At 46.7% G+C, this 18389-nt stretch overlaps 1 protein-coding gene across 1 annotated transcript; it reads right to left on the reverse strand.

Moving 5' to 3' along the window:
• Window positions 1-219: 219 nt before the first annotated feature.
• On the reverse strand, window positions 220-16482 carry LOC142767752 (uncharacterized). The gene is made up of 9 exons (XM_075869983.1): window positions 15954-16482; window positions 14337-14712; window positions 11339-11549; window positions 8548-8748; window positions 7932-8135; window positions 5675-5938; window positions 3325-3453; window positions 931-943; window positions 220-657 (listed from the first exon to the last, which is right to left on the reverse strand). The coding sequence occupies exons 1-9, from the start codon at window positions 16347-16349 to the stop codon at window positions 220-222; spliced, it is 2232 nt and encodes a 743-aa protein (XP_075726098.1). The 5' UTR covers window positions 16350-16482.
• Window positions 16483-18389: the final 1907 nt, after the last annotated feature.

Consider the following 18389-nt stretch of genomic DNA (forward strand, 5'->3'; position numbering starts at 1 on the left):
GGGCACACGAAACCCTCAAACTTAAAGCCCAAAACTATAAGTAAACAAGAATAAAAACCAAGAGATTTCGTACGAAATACACCATACAGCATACAAGCTGCACAATGACGTTGAAAACGTGAAAATTCTCGAATATATCGCGGATGATTGCCTCCGCAGTGACCAAATAAAGGCGTATTTCTGCGAAAAAGTTCTCGTCTGTCATCTTTTCCACCTTGTTCACTTCGCGAAGAACGAGCACTTGGGAACCGATGACGTCATCGGCGAGCCTGCGGGGCACCCGAACGCTCGGCCGAAGGACGCCACACGTTTCAGAACGTCGCCACAGCGGACTGTGCGCCGGCCACTGAGACCACCACTGCCTTCTCGAGACTCGCAGGTCGAGTGGCAATAGACGAGGAAGAAAACCATGTGTGGCGACAACGCCTGCCATTGACCCGGAAGTCGGTCGGCCCCATTCGCGTCCGCTCTCGACAACGACTTCCCGTCGGTTCCCGTCGCTCCGAAGGCGGCGGCGTGAGCGACTTCGAGGGCGGCAACATGCTCCATGGTCTTAATGCTTTGGCCCTCGCAGCCTAGCTTGCGTTGGTACGAAGCGCTCGTGGAGTCTGACACCCAGCGGCGCCTCCTGCGTTTGGCGTCGAGCTGCGAGCCATGCTGAAGAGGAAAGCAGCAAAAACAAAAAAAATTAATGTGAGCTACGTCCTTCCAACGTCGTGTATCTAGCGTGGTGTTCTTTACCGTTAACTTCATGCCGAAGTTAAACATGCTTACGATTTAAAAGGACAAGAAAAAAAACGTTCCATAAAGGTTCGCATCGCAACAGACTTGGCCACGTCCGTCTCCGATGCAAGTAGTTTTTTTAGAAGAAACCTATAGTCGAATATAATCTAAGAATGCTAGATTCCCCACACACATTTTTGTGCTTACCATGGAATCGATACTGCGTGGTAGGAAACACGGTCCACAAGCATACAAGAACCAGAGCAGAGAGGACAAAGACTGCTCTTATCATTGTCTGCATAATCCGCGTGTTCTCCACCGGACACTATACATCAATCACGAATCATGAACAGGCCTTATTGTCTACTTTAATTTACAAAGAGAAATCGCATAAACGCTTTTTGCAATACCGCTTAGTCATTACGCTAACGTCAAGGAGCCGTCGAGTGTTAAAAGACTTTTGCATGCAGGCAGGTCGAACACGAACGTCCTGGTGAATTTCACGAGGGCTTTGGACATCGCAATTCAAACATTGTGTTAGGTATATAAAGCTATAGTAGCAACAACCCTGAATGATTATATGCAATGTATTAACAATCAGTCTCAATGAAAACCGTCGAATGTGAACATTTTCTACAAGGAGAAATGGCGTGCAGTGCCTTTGTGGGCTGTGCTGCCATTTTTTGTTCCTATTGTGACAAACGATAGTGTACTTTGGTATTTGCTGCGTACGTATTTTGAACTGAAACTCGTCATTTTTCCTATTTAAAACACAGCCATTTGGGGCATGCGGTGAACAAGTTAGTCTGTAGTGAGACTAATGATGCAAGCTAACCTAAAGGAACTATTCGAAAAATAAAAACCTTCAAGATAAGTCGTCGTTGTCGATTTCATAACGTTACAGTGTCTACGCTAGACGGCCAGTGTGGAAAGGTTCACAGCCTTTCCACTTTTACGAATATAAAAGCCAGCAAACTCTGACCTGCGGCTGCGGATGTTTTACGACGGCAGCTTTGCGTCATTTTCTCCGTGCTTGCTACTCCTTCATTTACAGCTGTTATTCCTACGAGAGTTCGTCCCATCGTGAATCCAAAAGGTAACTGACGTTAACAGTGTTACACTGAACTTTACTTCTTGAGAACGACAACGGCTGGGAAGCGCCGTCATGGTTTTTCACGACGCTTGTGGAAGGTGTATCGATGGCGGTGAGGGGTCCAGTTGCGCTGAACCTTTATATATACCCGCCATATTATCAGCGGGCGCTATATACCAGAACCTATAACAAATGCACTGCTTTCTTGTAAGGACCACGAAGGTATGGGCAGGCGACTTTCACGACTCAACATGTAATCGTGCGCCTTGAAGAGATGCCTGGCGACGAAGACGCCGATGCCACCGTAGTTCGCTGACACCGGGCCGTCCAGGTAGAACAGAGGCTCGGCAATTGCGCCCATCTGTATGAAAAGCGAGTTCCACCAGTAGTCGTAGTTGACCAGCGTCGCGTACGACAGGTGCCGGTGAAGCAGCGTGTCGTCTAGGGGCCAGTTGGGGAGGCGGCGCTTGTAGCTTATGGCTGCGTCGATCCAGGACTGAACGACCGTCCCAGTCGACGGGGACGTGCGCCTTCGCCTCCGCTAGGCCATTGGTTTTAGCGTCGGCGCGGTGGATTCCTTGGGACGTGCGTCCACCACTCGGTTCCCTAGGGCGGTTCCCGTATGGTTTGCCAAGCTGAAGTTGTCCTGTGGAGCTTCCGAGGTGCTGGTTCCTACGATGCTCATGGTTTTTCGAATAAGTATTGCTCTTAGTTTTCCACTAAAAAAATGGTCCGTATCCGTGTGCTTCGACGAATTATGTCACTCAAAGACGATAGTCTCCTGCCGGGCTTTATGCACACAGTGTCGCATTTTCAGCGCAGTTTAACGGTTACGAGGGTCCTTAGGATTACATATCTATGTATTTTCTAATAAAGGACACACCATATAATACTTACGTATCGATGTTGCGCCTCATACATGTGTATTATTTACGTTTTTTGATTGATAATGCTCACAAGTAGGAATGCAACCACCAGTTCAAAATAGGTTGGTGTTCAGAAGGAGGTTAGACTTTGACCGGGTGGCTGAATCGTGTGACAGACAGACAGAAAGACAGACAGGCATAGAGACAGGCCAAAATTTCCGCGTTGAAGTATCCCAAGAAAGACTATCGTATTTAAATATTCATGAGCCGTTCCTCAAGTCAGCACATTGGTGCAAGCGAACTTTGGCTTTTACAAGCGTGCCTAACACACAAGCGTGGGCATGGTCTCGTCATGGGGTGAGCCTACCCGCGCTGGATCATGGCAGGGTAAGAAGGGACCGCTGGTGTGATTTTGATGGGAGCAAGTATTGGTGTAACTCAGAGGGGGGGGGGAGGGGCGGCTAATGCTTTTGCCTCACCTCCTGCTGACACCCATGGACCATCTGTGTTAAAGGCACGCAGTGCGAATAACTATTGGTAAGTTAACGATTCCGACAACCTGCGCTGCTGCTTCAATGCGTCAAAACTCTTTACTCTCCTCAGAACCTTTCTTTACGAGTTGTCAGTTATTGGCAAACTTACGGTGGCCTTTCCCGGCTGTCGTCGTCATCGTTGTGGTTCCCTAGGTTGCGCCTCCACACCTCGATCTCCGTGGCCTCAACAATGGCGACTGCTTCGTTGCGAGCTGCCTCGTCCATCCACGGCAACGAGCTGCGTGAAGCCGAGGTGGAAAAAAATTTAGCGGGAGCTTTTGATCCTACTGCAGAATGGGGGCACGTGAAATAGGGGGGGGGCTCAGTCGCGCTCATTGTGAGTTCAAGCACGCTGCCTGTACTCAAAATGGCGCCAACACTGCAAAGTGGCACGTACCAAGAACAAAATTGTGAAATTAACTCTCTCATCTAGCGGTACTTTCTAAACCAGTTTACGTTTGTAAAGTGACTGTTCAGGCTTGGGGTCACTTTAACCACAGCCAGTGCGTTGAGAGTCATATTAAGTGCGACTGCGTGCTAGACCTGCTATTATTTTTCTTTTCCTCTTTCTTTCTTTTAAATGCCAAGCATTTCTTAGCAAACTTCAGCGACTTTAAGTCTATCTATCTATCTATCTATCTATCTATCTATCTATCTATCTATCTATCTATCTATCTATCTATCTATCTATCTATCTATCTATCTATCTATCTATCTATCTATCTATCTATCTATCTATCTATCTATCTATCTATCTGTCTGTCTGTCTGTCTGTCTGTCTGTCTGTCTGTCTGTCTGTCTGTCTGTCTGTCTGTCTGTCTGTCTGTCTGCCTGCCTGTCTTCCTTCCTTCCTTCCTTCCTTCCTTCCTTCCTTCCTTCCTTCCTTCCTTCCTTCCTTCCTTCCTTCCTTCCTTCCTTCCTTCCTTTCTTTCTTTCTTTCTTTCTTTCGCATTTCTGCTTCCTTCCTCCGTGCCGGGAACCAAAGTGCTTTCCACGTGCTCAGAATCACAGCACAAGGACGATGCTTTCGTACTGTGGGGGTGCTGACACCCCCTGTAATGTTGTTTGCGCTGCGTGGCGCACGTGTCTCGCCCAAAAACCGCATTTTGGGGTACAACCACCGGGCGGTAGATGGCGTTGTTTTCGCGTTAAACACCACGATCATCATCATGCTTGTTACAGTGATATTGCCAGCGGTGACCCCTAATGGAAATCAAGCCTTGGGGGCGGGCGAGAACTAGTTGAGCGAGTCTCTTCGGCGCATGGCGGTTGCCGCGAACGGTTGTCACTAGCCTGGGTCCTCGGCGCGCGGTACCGTGGCCCACGCGTCGGGGGCCCTCGTGGTGAGACAAGCATTGGCGACTCCGCCTTGGGTGTGTTATTGTGTTTTTCATGGAGTGTATGGTTATATTGTGTGTGGATGCCTTAGTGGGTTAACTACAATTGATGTGTCAATTCGACGGACGATATCATCGTTCATAAGTAGCTAAATAAATGTGTGTATGTTATTCGGTTTGTACCGACGTGCCTGCTGTGTCCGTTCACTCCAAGAGCGTGGCGTGGCGCCCGCTCGCCATTTCCAGAACCCACAGTACCAAGGCAAAAATGGAAAGTGCCAACGCGAAATGACAGGTGACCACGATTACGAATCCCATTGCCGTATTAGAAACTCATCATCAGTGACAAACCCACAATCGACACAGCACCAATTGTTGACGAGAGACACACAAGCTTAGTGGTGTGATCGGTGCACCTTCAACGGCCACATTGCTCCACCCTATGAGCTACCTTTTTTTTCCTCTTGTGCGCAAACTCACAACCTTATCAACACTTCAGCAAATACATGCTTCGTTTTCAAAGCGTAAAGTTATACGTCCCTAAAAAATATTGAAGAAAATATTAAATTTTAGGGGAATTTTGATAATGAATTCTAGAAGTGACTCCTCGAGAAACTGTGACGCGGACTCGAAGTGGTCGTACTTATAAGGACCCACCCCATAAAATGTGAAAAAGAGATGTAGAGGGCACTGCCAGTGTTCCTTGCAGCATGTGGCCACAAGGAGGCACTGCTGTACGCCGAGCGTACATATGGTATTTGGAGGGAAGAAAGAAAGATCTTTTAGTTTCGCTTGCCAGCAGTCCGCCTCGATTGCTGGCTCCCGGGCTGAACATTTCTCGCCCTCATTTTCAAATGAGTTCATTGCGTTTGTCATTTTTAGCAGTGAAACTTTTCTTCCGAAACAAAAAACCTCAATCCCGCAAAGTTATGAATCTGCATAACTTAAGTATTATACACACATGGCAACGAGCTATGTAAGCGCTTCGAGCTTTTGTTGCTCATCCCCATAAAATAACACCAACCTACACGTAAACACTTTCATCTAGAAGTGTCTTAAACGCTTGGGAATAGATAAATATTCACTTGCCCGCGTCAAATTTGATTTGCAGTGCCTACGTACCGCAGTAGAGTCACGGTCGTGTCGCGGATGTTGCTGAAGATGTCATCGACCTGCCTCATTCCGGGATAGCCAAGCGACGCATGCGCCCTCTGCAAGAAGAGTTGCCGCCGGAAGCGGCTCTCGGCGAGGGCGTAGCAGTCGCTTTGTCGGTTCGCAGCCGCCGTCGTGGCGCTGCCGTACGAAGCGATGCTGCCGTCCTGCGATGCCATCACCGAGAATTGTTGGGCGAACCACCAGCCGAGTGTGTACAGCATGTCCATGTTACTGCATGATGCGTGAATAGAAGTCATTCTTTAATTTGATCGTTTCGATAACACTGTGACAGCAATAAGGATTGCGAACATGCAACCTTGCATTCTTTAGGTTACGTTCATGTTGATGTCATCTTGATGCGGTTTGCTTGACACTTATGTGATCATTTCCTGCGTGGTGGTGCTAGAAGTGTTTAAGAGACGTTCTTATTCCCCGAAAATTTGAGTTCTGAGCAAAGTGCATGTCCTATATTTGCCATCTTCTTGTATTCATTCTAGAGCGTTTCCTGCATCGTTATCAAGCCAAGGAAACTTGACCCCAAATATGTCAATATTGTGCGTATAACATGTCGCCGAGGAAACTTGCTGCAGGACGCGAATTCATTCATTGATGGCGTGGCTGCAGAACATGTCTGTAGAATTCATACACCGATGTACATACAATAAAATCTGGATAGGTGGAGACTTGAGGGAGCAAAAAATCATGTGCATTTAGAGGGTCCCTGTGGAAGTCGCGGGTTGGATCCGGGACGTGGTGGTCACATTTCGATGTAGGCAAAAGGTGGAGGCCCATGTAGTCTGCAATTTAAGTGCTTATTAATTAACACCAGACTGTCAAAATTACCGGAGCCATCAACTATATCGCGGCGTACGTTGGATATAAAACCTCTATGTTAAATATTTAAAGGCCCACTTCAGCACTTTCCCAAGTTACCATAGAAAATGGCCTCTTTAAAAGATTTTATTGCCTCACAGATTGACCACCACCAAAAAATCTATAACTGCAGTGCAAGAGCTGGCAGAGTTGTGTGTTCACTGGCAAAGTTGTGTGAAACAAGAGTGACTCGTTATCTTCAAAGAAGAAGAACAAAACTTTATTTATGTAGGAGACTGTCTTGCCGCTAAAAGAGGGTGACGGCACCTGCTGGGGCCTATATTCCAAGGCACCGCTGGCTCTCGTCATCATTTCAACCGTCCTGAAGGCGCGGGATAATTTTAGTGTGATAGCAAGTGCGCACGCTGGCACGTCTCCGTGGTGTTCGCGGTAACTACGCAGTCCAAAAGTGTAAAAACTTCAGCTAGTTCGCATGGCGTCATCGTAAAAAGACTCATCTTTCAATGGCTACCTGGAAAAGCGTTGCAGGGATCACTTGAAGAACGATAACATTTTGGTCCCTTCGAGTTCCACCTATCCAAGCTCTTTACTGTACGTGCATCTGTGTATGATTTCCACAGGCATGTTCTGCAGCCATGCAATGAATGAATGGAGAAATTAATTCATTTCCTAAGAAAAGGTGTGTCGGCTACATGTTATACATAGAATAATGGCACACTTGTGGTGAAGTGTTCTTGGCCTTTTTCATAACCAGGGGTGTTTATTCAGCGTGACTACGCAGCTCGTGATGCTCCATTCAGCGAATGACCTAAAATTTGCATACATTGCATGTTAATTTAGAAATATAGTATCACTTTAAACAGACAAAAAGACGAGCGAACGATTTCTAGTGTACTTCGAGAAATATTTCATGATTCCTGGTCACGTGGGGTGCTTAGAGGGTTGGATTGCGCGTTCTCAACAGCCTCGAATGCCGACCGGCACCCTATTTTGACCATGGTGAAAAAGTGTTCCAGATACCCTTTAAGCTTCATGTATACTGATAAGTTAACAATCGTTAAGTACCGAAGCAATTCTACTAGATGCATCATACTAACTGCAGTTCAGTGTAAGTGATATGTGTTTCCCTAGAGTCTTCTGTGTCAGCTTTCGACAGGTTGTCGAAAAGCCAATTTTCATGAGGTGAAGACGCTGCTACTTGTTTTGCTGGGATTTCTAAATGTTTTCTATCAATTTGAATATTTCTGTTATTTTATGTTATCAATTTAGACTTCATAGAGAAAATGATAGCGACGAAAACGGCAAAAGCCTTTCGAGGCTGTCTATATGATTGATATCTCAATAAAAAAAAGTGCATATGCACCATCCTGATCGGGGGACTTTCGCGAACCTGAATTGCATCAGGATTTCAACCATGGTTCGAGAGAGGCCGATGTCATCGACCAGGATGTAATCTTCCATCGTAAACTGGTGAGGTTGCAGCAGCTCATTCAGGAAACCCAGCCACGTTTTGCTGTTGTAGCTGGATATGAACAACGCTGTCGAACCTATTGACACCAGGGTCTCCGTCAGAGCTCCCGGTTGTATTTTGTCCCTGCGCCAATGAGAAATAGAATAGCCAGCAGCCAAATAATCAACCACAAAAATACACAAATTGTTCGCCGTGATATTCAATTTTGTTCACCACCATATTTTGTCCAGTGCTGCCGCAGCTGCGCAAATGGCAGGACGCTTTTATTTAAAAAACACTTCGTGAATTTAAAAATTGTGTTACGTGAAGGCCCAAGCCCATTTAGGTGGGGTCGGTCAGAGTATAGAATGCGATGAACGCCTCCCTTCTCTTATATACTTCATAAATGAGTGAACGTCATGTTTTGACGTCATAAATGGTTCGTTCAAAACTTATTATTCCGAGCCAGTCACCTTAGCGAGAAGGAGACACACATTCTGTGGAGCACTTTTCGCGAAACCTTAAATTTATAAAGTTGCGTAGCGGAGTGCCGTACTCGAAGTCTGGCGGCTCGATGACAGCGTAAATGTCCTTTTCCAACTTGAGCAACTTGTCGATGTGAGAGCGGTCCTCCTTGCTGGCGCCGTACACGTCGTAGAACACTTTGGTGTACTCCTTCAAGTGACCCATGTCTTCCGACACCTGCTGCTGGCGGCGCCACTTGTTCATCGGGACGCGGTTAATGTACAAGCTGTACCTGGCACAAGGGTGCAAGAGAAGTGAATGACAAAGACTGCAACTCGGAGTGGGATGACATACTAAGGTAAACTCGCTCAGAGTGTTAAGCATCTCGATGCAGAGAAGAACATCGAAAAAATGTTAGGCATTTTAATCGCTCATTTGCCTTGTAATCGTTTTTGTGCGTGGTTCCCAGCTTAGAGGCATCAGGTAGGAATGTCTACATGTGGGCTAGATGCTGCGTTTTTATGTGAAGGCGCTGGCAGTGCTGAATAACGACGACGCTAAAGTTTACCGTTAGCAGATAGCGGATGTTGAGGGAATGGCGTCACCATGCGGCAAACGTTCGTTATGGACAGCGTAGCGAGATAGTGTTTACGTGGTTTACGTGTCCAAGTTGGGACGGTGGCTCCACCTAACGGAGGGTTAATAAGTTAAATAGAGTGACAAAAAAAGAAAACGAAAATGTTTGCCTATGCCACTGCGCGAACCATTGTCACAAGTTTATTTTAGTTATAATAAAATAAATGAATATGAATCACACACCAAACGCGAAAACACTTAGGTTGCCTATTTGTTTACATCGATCTTGTAGTTAGGCCTAGACGCGTTCGAAATGGAAAGATCTAAAAAACGACGCCAACTTATCCGTAATACCTGGTCATCGAAGCTAACTTAAGGCAAGCGAAGCCACTTTAAACAGTCGTTTGCTGCGAACAAAGTGAATCTTTCAACAACTACGCCAAAATGACTTTGAAGTGGGCGTCCGAGAGTGCCTCCATCTTGTGTGTACACTACGTACACCTTCGCTACCATGGTAATATTAGAGAGTTATAGTATACCGGGCTTACCGGACTACCGGGTGTACCGTGATACCGGAATCGAAGTGCGCATGCGAAGATACGTACGTCACCCATACCACTTCGCATACGCGCGGTATTTTTCAGATTTCTACGTTACCGTTGCATCGTAGGTGTACGTATAGTGTACGTAAACATGGCGGCGCTTTCGGACGCCTGCTTCGAAGTGATTTTGGCGTAGTTGTTGATAGATTAACCTTGTTCATTTCGAATGACTGTTCAAAGTGGCTTCGCTTGCCTTCAGTTAGCTTCGATGACCGAGTATTACGGATAAGTTGGCGTAGTTTTTGGGATAGCTTCTCACTTCAAACTCGCCTAGGCCTAAATGCAAGATCGATGTAAACAAAATCGGCAACATAATTGTTTTTGCGTTTGGTGCGTGGTTCATATTTATTTACTTTTATTATCACTAAAATAAACTTCTAACGATGCTTTGCGCATTGGCATATTCAAATATTCTCGTTTTTTTCCTTTTCACTGTTTAACTTATTAACCATCTAATCGTTGGTGCCACCGTCCCAGCGAGGGCACGTAAACCACGTAAACGCTATCCCGCTAAGCATAGCGAGACGCTGCCCACAACGAACGTTTGCTGCAAGGTAACGCCATTTCCTTAACTTGTACGCTATCACGCTAACGCTAAACTATACTTGTCTAATAAATCTGAAAAATAGCGCACATACGGTAAGCGCTACGACTAGCGTACGTACTTGCGCACGCGCACTTCGATCCCGCTATCACGCTACGCTCAGTATCCCTGTAAGACCGGTTTACTACAACTGTCCATTCTTTAGCCTTTCTCGCACCAGGACACATGCCTCCTTGCCCGGCAGAGATGAGAGAGTGCGGCCAAACCACAGCGTGGCTGGTCTTAATTTGCGAGAAAGGGCGAGTGCATGCGGGTACACGGAACCCTGCTCCTCTTTTTTTCGGAGGGAGGGAGCGCTTGTGATTGGCCAGAAGAGTATGGCGTAATTCTACGCGCCATTTGCGAAGCGGACGCCTTCCGAACACGAGTTACGGCTGAGAAGGACAAATTCTTGCTTGTGGGAGTGACCGAGTTTTTCCGTACGACGCCGAATCCATCATGCCTCGCCAGTCGGTACAGGCTTCTAAAACATAGCACGCGTATGAGAAGCTTCATTGCCTGCGTATCAGTGCCGCCCCATGGTTACACTGATAACAATTGTATTGTTCTTATGAATGCCCTATACCAATAAGTCATGTGCGTTAAAATTGAAGTCGATTGTTTATAGGAAGCATTTGTTTGGTCAGGAAGGAGCATTAAGATCAAACGAAATAAAAGAGTGCCGAATAATACCTGGTCCCGTTTCTTAACTATATGACTACGAAAAAAAAACGCTGAGAAACGATGTTAGTCTGCCACTAGCGCACGCCAGGTGGCTCGGCAACGTCTTACGTCAGACATGGGCTCACTTTGTTGGGCCATCCTACTGTGAACAAGGCTACCGTAAGGTAGCCGCAACATTATTTTTAATGTTTTAAACATGTTTAATGTTTAAACTTGTTTAATGTTTTAAACATGTTTTAATGTTATAAACATTTTGGCCCCACTCTTTCATAGCGGTTGTTATTCGTGCGTTAAAGGTTTGGTATTGTTTCTCGGTGGGTGTGGTCATCTCTTATTTTCTCTGATATTTTACCGTTATGAAACGTGATGGTCGTTAAGAGTTTTTCGCTTGTCTGCAAAGACATCTGTAACTCGTGTAGACAGTAGTAATGGCATACCTTGCGTCGTTCGGCAGCCGCCTCAGGCTCATCTCGAACCAAAACGGTACGCCCCAGTTGATGAGCAGATCGAGCATCACGTACACTGCATGCTGGCTGTTGTCAACCCCGTACTGGGGCCACGTCATGCCTCGGCCCTTCATGAACGCCTTGAGTTGGGACACGCACTCCTCGGCCGGTGCCAAGCACGCGGAGTACAAGGAGAAGGCAGCTGCGCAACATGCGTGGTCAGAGATAATTGAGCGCCTCATATTTCATATTTATTTCCAAAGAAAAGACCGTACCACCCACGACACCGTGGCACGTCCTGTGACCTCTGCTGAATTTAGATCAGTGGACCAGTCTTTCACATATATAATAGACAGTCGTGGTGGCTGCTTTCATTTCAAGTATTAACTACTTTTTGGAGGCTAATGCTAGGGCTACGAATACTATGAGTCAAGTGTTCGTCGCTACCACATCAAACATTGCATTTGGTTCAGCATGGACGTAGGAATTAATGACAAAATATAGCGAGACGTTCAAGTTGCCGTACTAAGACCAGAGACTCAAACGAGAAGCTGTGTGAGAATGTGAGGTATGTGGAACGCTTAAGCGTTATTCACATGCCTTTCACCACAAGTTTTATCACTGCTGACTGATTTCTGCTCCTCACGGGACGGCTATACGCTCTCCCATAGTAGAGTACCTAGTACTCTAAATCGCTACCCACTTCTAAACACACAGATTTGTGTCGCCTACCTTAGTGTGAACCAAGGGACGGCTATCAGCTCTCCCGTAGTTGAGTACCGAGTACTCTGTTTACACACAGGTTACAAGTTATATCCGCTACGGAACGGCTTCATGCTCTCCCATAGCAGAGTATCAAGTACTCTAAATTGTTAGCAGCTTTTTATAAACACACAGGTTAATTTAATTAACTTGTGTACAAAATGTGGTGGTTTAGCCACCTTACTATAGAGTAATAGGACCTTACTCCGTATGCTCTGAGAGTGCCCTTCGGTACGCGGCACCGACACAGCATCGTCTATCAAGTGGGACTCCGCTCTCCTGAGTACTGACATGACATCACAACTTTGGGCTGTCCAGAGGGCCCACGTGCGGTGCTAGGTCTCGGCCTTACTGTACCGTCGTGGGAGCAGCACACCGCGTTTCAGGGGGCATGCCTTCGGACTTTCAGAATAAAGTTTTCCCAAACAAAACCAATCTCGATAATAAGTAAGCGCTGTTGAACGGAGCACTTATTCCAATGGCATCAAACGCGCAGTCCGCATGTGGCCTTGGCTTCGCACGGAATGGAGTTGTGCGACTTGTGGGTTCTGAAGGGAGATCGCCGCGCTCTCTGAACGCACGAGACAATCACAGCACGTGCGGCAGAGAAAAGCAAGCACGCGTAAATTTATCAATTTATTTTAGAAACGGCAATATCACTATCCGGGTCTAATGTATCACTAGTAATGCGGTAAAAAAACAGCCTTATATCATATGTGAGTGCTGCACACAAACATAAACACGACGTAATGTGAATACGGCGTCATCGAACTATGTAAATCGATGGGTTTGGTAACACGTAATAGCCTTGTTAGATGCATGCCGTATCGATGCATAAGCTATAGGGGTCACTTAACCGTCAGGATAAATGGTGAACGTTCAATAAATTGGTTCATTCAAAGAATAGGTGCTTTTCTTCTGAGCAGCGGGCACCGTAGTGGTAACTTGTGATGCATATCTCAGCCACGTGCTTGTTTCCACGTGGCCTCCGAGATCTGCTTCAGCAGCACGCGCAACACGAGGCTAAGCCGAGGAATACATGAAGACACAGAAACGTTGACGTTCGAGGGCCACTTCCAGACACCCAAGTCGAGGATTAGGGTAGCCTTAAGCTTTCAAGTGCGAGGCACTTTAATGCCCTGGCCTGTCCTCCATCTTGCACATGTGGCGTGGTCACGCCAAAAATAAAGTGGTACATATACTGGCCCTAAAATAAACCTAGCAATGGTAATAACATAATCAAATAAATGATCAAAGTCCAATGTAATACAATCAACAAAAAGAACTAAAGACTAACCACACTTGAAATCGTTGAATTCACTTCAGAAACATAAGGTTGACACGCACAACACGAGAGGGCGCCACGGCCTCGCTAAGTGCGTAATTGCTTGTCCCAGAGACACCTTTCCGGCACAGCATCTAGAGAAGAAACAACCGGGCCGAACTCGATGCACACAGCAGGTATCTCCAACCCCCAAGCAAACATGAAGTCCATAACGCGCAGCAGAGAAGTAGGGCGAATGTCGTACATGGAGTTATCTGATTTCCCTAGCGAAATTTTTCTCGTACCCTTAAAGCCCTACGTGCTTAACTCAAACATTGACGCCATTGCTGGTTTGTTGGCCGGAGTTGTGTGAACTGTGTGAAGGGGCATCGCTGGATACCCGGGCTAGACACTTTCTTAGGTTTCACTGTATCAGGCGCAGGATTTGAAACTACAACAATCACTCCATAGTTTTGAACCCAAAAGTGTGTTATGCAGGGGAGCACAAAAATATCGAGGATGTATTTCCGTCACGGAAATGATGTCAAAAAATATGCACGATCAGAAAGCAAACAAAAATAGATACGTATACATATACGGTGAGTGACGCCGACGTCGATGCTGACGCCGGCGGCAAAATCTAGCAAAAATGTCCATATAATTGATATCACAATAAATGTCTCGTCAACAGAACTCGAGCTAGGGACTTTCGGCCGGCGGAGATTTATCATTAAGCGTCAATGCGGGTGCGTTAAACGGTGCTTTAGCAATCATACATAAGGCACAATTTACCGGTCCTCTTATATCAATGTACAATAAAAATTAAACTTCTTCGGAAAACGAAACCATGGGCGAGTTTGTATGGCACTACGTACAACTTCTGCGACTACTTCCGCAAGAACAAGCTGCACTTCCGTGTTATACCGATTCATATAACGAAGGGATAAACCATACTTTTTTTACCTTCTCGCTTGCTCTTAGACTCCAGGTACTGTGCGCCCCGCCTCATCCACATTCGCATCATCTTCGTGGCAGTGTCGGTGATCAGGCCGTTCTCCCACTTCATCACACCGCAGACGTGTGCCTCAATGTCGTCGCAAGGGTCGACGCTCGTGTTGAGGCGTTCGATGACCTCTCGCACCAGATGCTGGCAACCGGCGCTTTTGCAAGGTGATTCGTTCCTGGGGATCTGGGCTATTGAAAGTCTGTGCCTGAACAGCAACAGCACTACCGGGATGACGATCAGAATGACGGCGACAACGCCACACGCGACAAGTGCATTCCACCGAGCTTCGGTCCACAGGCTGTTCAACTTTGTTTGGTTGGCACCCTCTATTGCCTGCATAGGCATTAGAGAGATCGTGACCCACTCAGATGACCGTCAGGTGTCGCGCACACCTTCATCTTAAGACGCCATTGGTGCTGGTATCTTAACGCTAAATAGACTGGCAACATACCGAATTAAGCTATAATCCTGACTCCCTGGACACTTCCGCGGATGGTGTCCGCATCCTTTATGCATACTATAGTTGCAGTACTATCTATAGGAGCTTATCCCTAGACACCGTTACCATTTCTTACAAACGGTGCTAAAGTCTTGCTTAATCCGTCGGCTCCATCCACACAAACTATTTCACGCCATGTGGTCATAATCCGGGGTTAAACCAGTTCCATCACACTAAAGGTCTGGCCAAACAGGCTCGATATGAATGTGACATTTTCTGGAATGTTTTTCTATTGGCTAGTATACACATAAGACAGATGCGCACATCAAGAAACACAGATTAAAAACGTAGTTGTAGCAGGAAATAATTGTTTTTGTAATTCCCAGTCCTCATGCGTGCCGGGAAAGTGTAGAGACAAGCCCACGAACGGACGACATTCGGAGACCATGTTCTGTGAAGCCGGTAACGGACAAGCCCTTCTTACTCTATTATGAATGCGTACGCACCGCTTTTACATTACCTCATTTGGTGATCTCAATAGAGTCATGATACATATATCGTGCTCAAGGAAAGCTGTGTTTATGCCCTAAAGAAAGAACGAAACCAAGAAGGTGTAGCTTGGCTAGAGTACACACAACAACATAGCGTTGCCATAGTGGTAATAACGAGAGTGTATATGCTTCGCTTAAATGCTTATCGCATTTGCGTCGACGCTTACCTGCAGACCCTGCAGAAATAATTTTGAGCAAATTGTTCATTTCAAATCCACCATTCAGTTTCAGAATGCAACAGAATGGAGAGTTTCGTCATGTTCATTTTCACATGTCAGTAAACTCAGAGGTGTGGCAGCTTGAGCGAGTTGGTATGACACGACGATAGTTATAGCGCGAGAACAAAACGATGACACAGAGACAAGAAAGACAAGAAACGGCCGTGTCCTTCGTGTAATTCTCGTCTCTGTGTCGTCGTTTTGTTCTCGCACTATAACTATCGTCAGTCAACTCCTCTTTGAATCTACCTGCTTGCTTGCCCTGGGCAGTTTTAGAACTCGCAAAAGAGCCGGTGAGCAAATGCAGCTCTCTAAACTTACCTAGACGCCAAAGTAAAGAGAAAATGTCACTAGCGGCCGACGTACCAGGGAGTGCAATCGTTCCAAGACCTCCTCACTCAGCATGGTCTGTCCCGTCGAAGCCCTCTGGTGTGTCGCATTCAGGCTCAACTCGTACGGGCTGCTCTTGGCTACAATGGAAATGATCGCTCGTGTTCCCTGTAGCCTCGACAGATGCACACTTTCAACACTATCTTTTGTCTTGCCTTCATCCTCAGACTTTTTCTCGGTGCTCTCTGATGAAACTGGTGTGCGGGGCGGCTCGTTCAGGCCGCCAGCTGCCACGCCACTGGCTTTTACTGCTGGCTTCATCGGGGGCTTGGCACCACCCCCGCCTCCACGATGGCGGTGCGGCAAGATGATGCGAGGAGCGTAACTGCTGCACGTTGTAGAGGCAGGCACGGCGCCTCTCTGTGCTCTCATGGGGCTATGTACAGGGCTAGCAGATGAAGCAGGGCCAGCGATGCTCCTGCTTCTCCCGACAGCCGCGTCAAGAAAAGGCTTGGAGTCTGACGGTGACTTGGTGGCCTTTGATTCAGGTACGCGTTGGCGCCGGGATGTGAGATCGCGTCTGCTCACCGTCGATGCGGTTTGTGGGACAACCACGTCTGAAGAATGGCGATGCCGCGACATGAAGCTCGGGGATGAGCCCCTGCTGACCCCACATGCGGCTGGCGACAAGTCCGGCTTGGCGGCGATGCCCTCGGTGGGTTCAACTCGGGGCATACTTCAGTCGCGTTTTTCTACGTGCTATCGGATATATAGAGTTGACCCGAAAGGAGGCGTCTGCGGGGTAGCGTTTCTTCTGCAGTGCGGAACAAATGACCGCGCGTTCGAGCACACGAGCTTCTTCTGTCTCGTCGCCTTCGCGATTGAGAATAAAGGCACGTGAAGTAAGATGAACATAGGGGCAGAACAGGTTTTTTTATCGTTCTTCTAGAGAGATTAAACATTCGACCACATCTTTCTGACATGTCATCGTTTTAGGATCCTGACAAATTAAAATTACCAGATCCCACGTAAAGTGGGAATCCATGATATGCGAAGCACGAATGAGAAAAGTTGATATGTCACTTTGAAACGAGCACAACATTGCCTGGTGGACGTAAATAATGCTGTACATGATTTCCGCGTCATGATTATCATGTTTGCATGTGTTGTTTACCTTCGTCATCTACTCACGTCACGTGATACCAAATTTAGTATATGTGGAGCTAGCGAAACGGCCGCAAGCACGCTATGAGCGTGGCATGTTGTCATCTTCTTACATGACACGCGTGTCAGGATTATAATGTTCGCACCAGTCATACATTTCGTCATCTGTTGACGTCACGTAACACCAAATTTGGTAATTGCGGAGCTAGCAAAATGGCCGCGAACGCATCATGAAGGGCCCAATACACTCCTATGTAGCGTTGACGCGCGCGCACGCTAGGCGCAGCGACGCTACGTTAGCAAAACGCAAGCACTCTTGTCTGACGACAGGCGCGACCAGCGTCCGTCGGCGCGGCCCGACGGCAACCCGCGCGAAATGCGAGGTGCTGCATTTCGTGCCGATGCGTTACCCAGACAACTCTACGTCTCCCTCTTTTCGTGACGGAGGTACGCCGGACGCGCTGAAACGCGCATGCGTCAAAGCAATGCAACGCGGCACGCGCCTGCGAGTATATGGCAGGACCGGCGCCTGGCGTGGCAACACCTGCGTGACGCGACGAAATGAATGCCGGCGAGCACGCACACCACGTCACGTCGAAATGTATTGGCGCCTTGACTGTGGCATGTAGTCATGTTCTCACATTACACGGATCTCATGATTATCATGTATGTAGCTGTCACATTCATTCGTCATCCATTGGCTTCACGTAATATCAAATTTGGCATATGTGAAGCTAGGGAAACGGCCGTGAGCGCATCATGAGCGTGACATGTAGTCATGTTGTTACATGACACGCATGTCATGATTTTCATGTAAGGGTCTGCCTCTTGTGTTCGCCATGTAATCATGTCATTCCATACCAGTTTTGCAACATGCCATGTGAACGAAACTACAGCAAGAGGTACAGGACCTTGAAATGTAAATCATGACATTCATGATATACATATCATGATTTTCATGTTATGAATAGCCAGATAGTTCTTCATACAGTCATGTTATGCAATACCAAGTTTATTGTCGATAGCATTATCGAAAACACCTAGAGAGCTAAGAGTCGTAGGCGGCTAGATAGATAGATAGATAGATGGATAGATAGATAGATAGATAGATAGATAGATAGATAGATAGATAGATAGATAGATAGATACGGTAAAAGTCGCCGAAGTTTGCTAATTGCTTCGCATTTAAAATTGCTTATCTTCTTCTTTCCATTTACTAAAATGAACTGACTCATAGGTTATCAAAATGAAGCATATTCATCAAGAACGATAGTCTTCCTTGTTGTTTTTTTTATTTTATTGTAAAAT

This window comes from Rhipicephalus microplus, chromosome 7 (genome assembly GCF_043290135.1).
Source record: "Rhipicephalus microplus isolate Deutch F79 chromosome 7, USDA_Rmic, whole genome shotgun sequence".
In the NCBI taxonomy this organism is placed as follows: domain Eukaryota; kingdom Metazoa; phylum Arthropoda; class Arachnida; order Ixodida; family Ixodidae; genus Rhipicephalus; species Rhipicephalus microplus.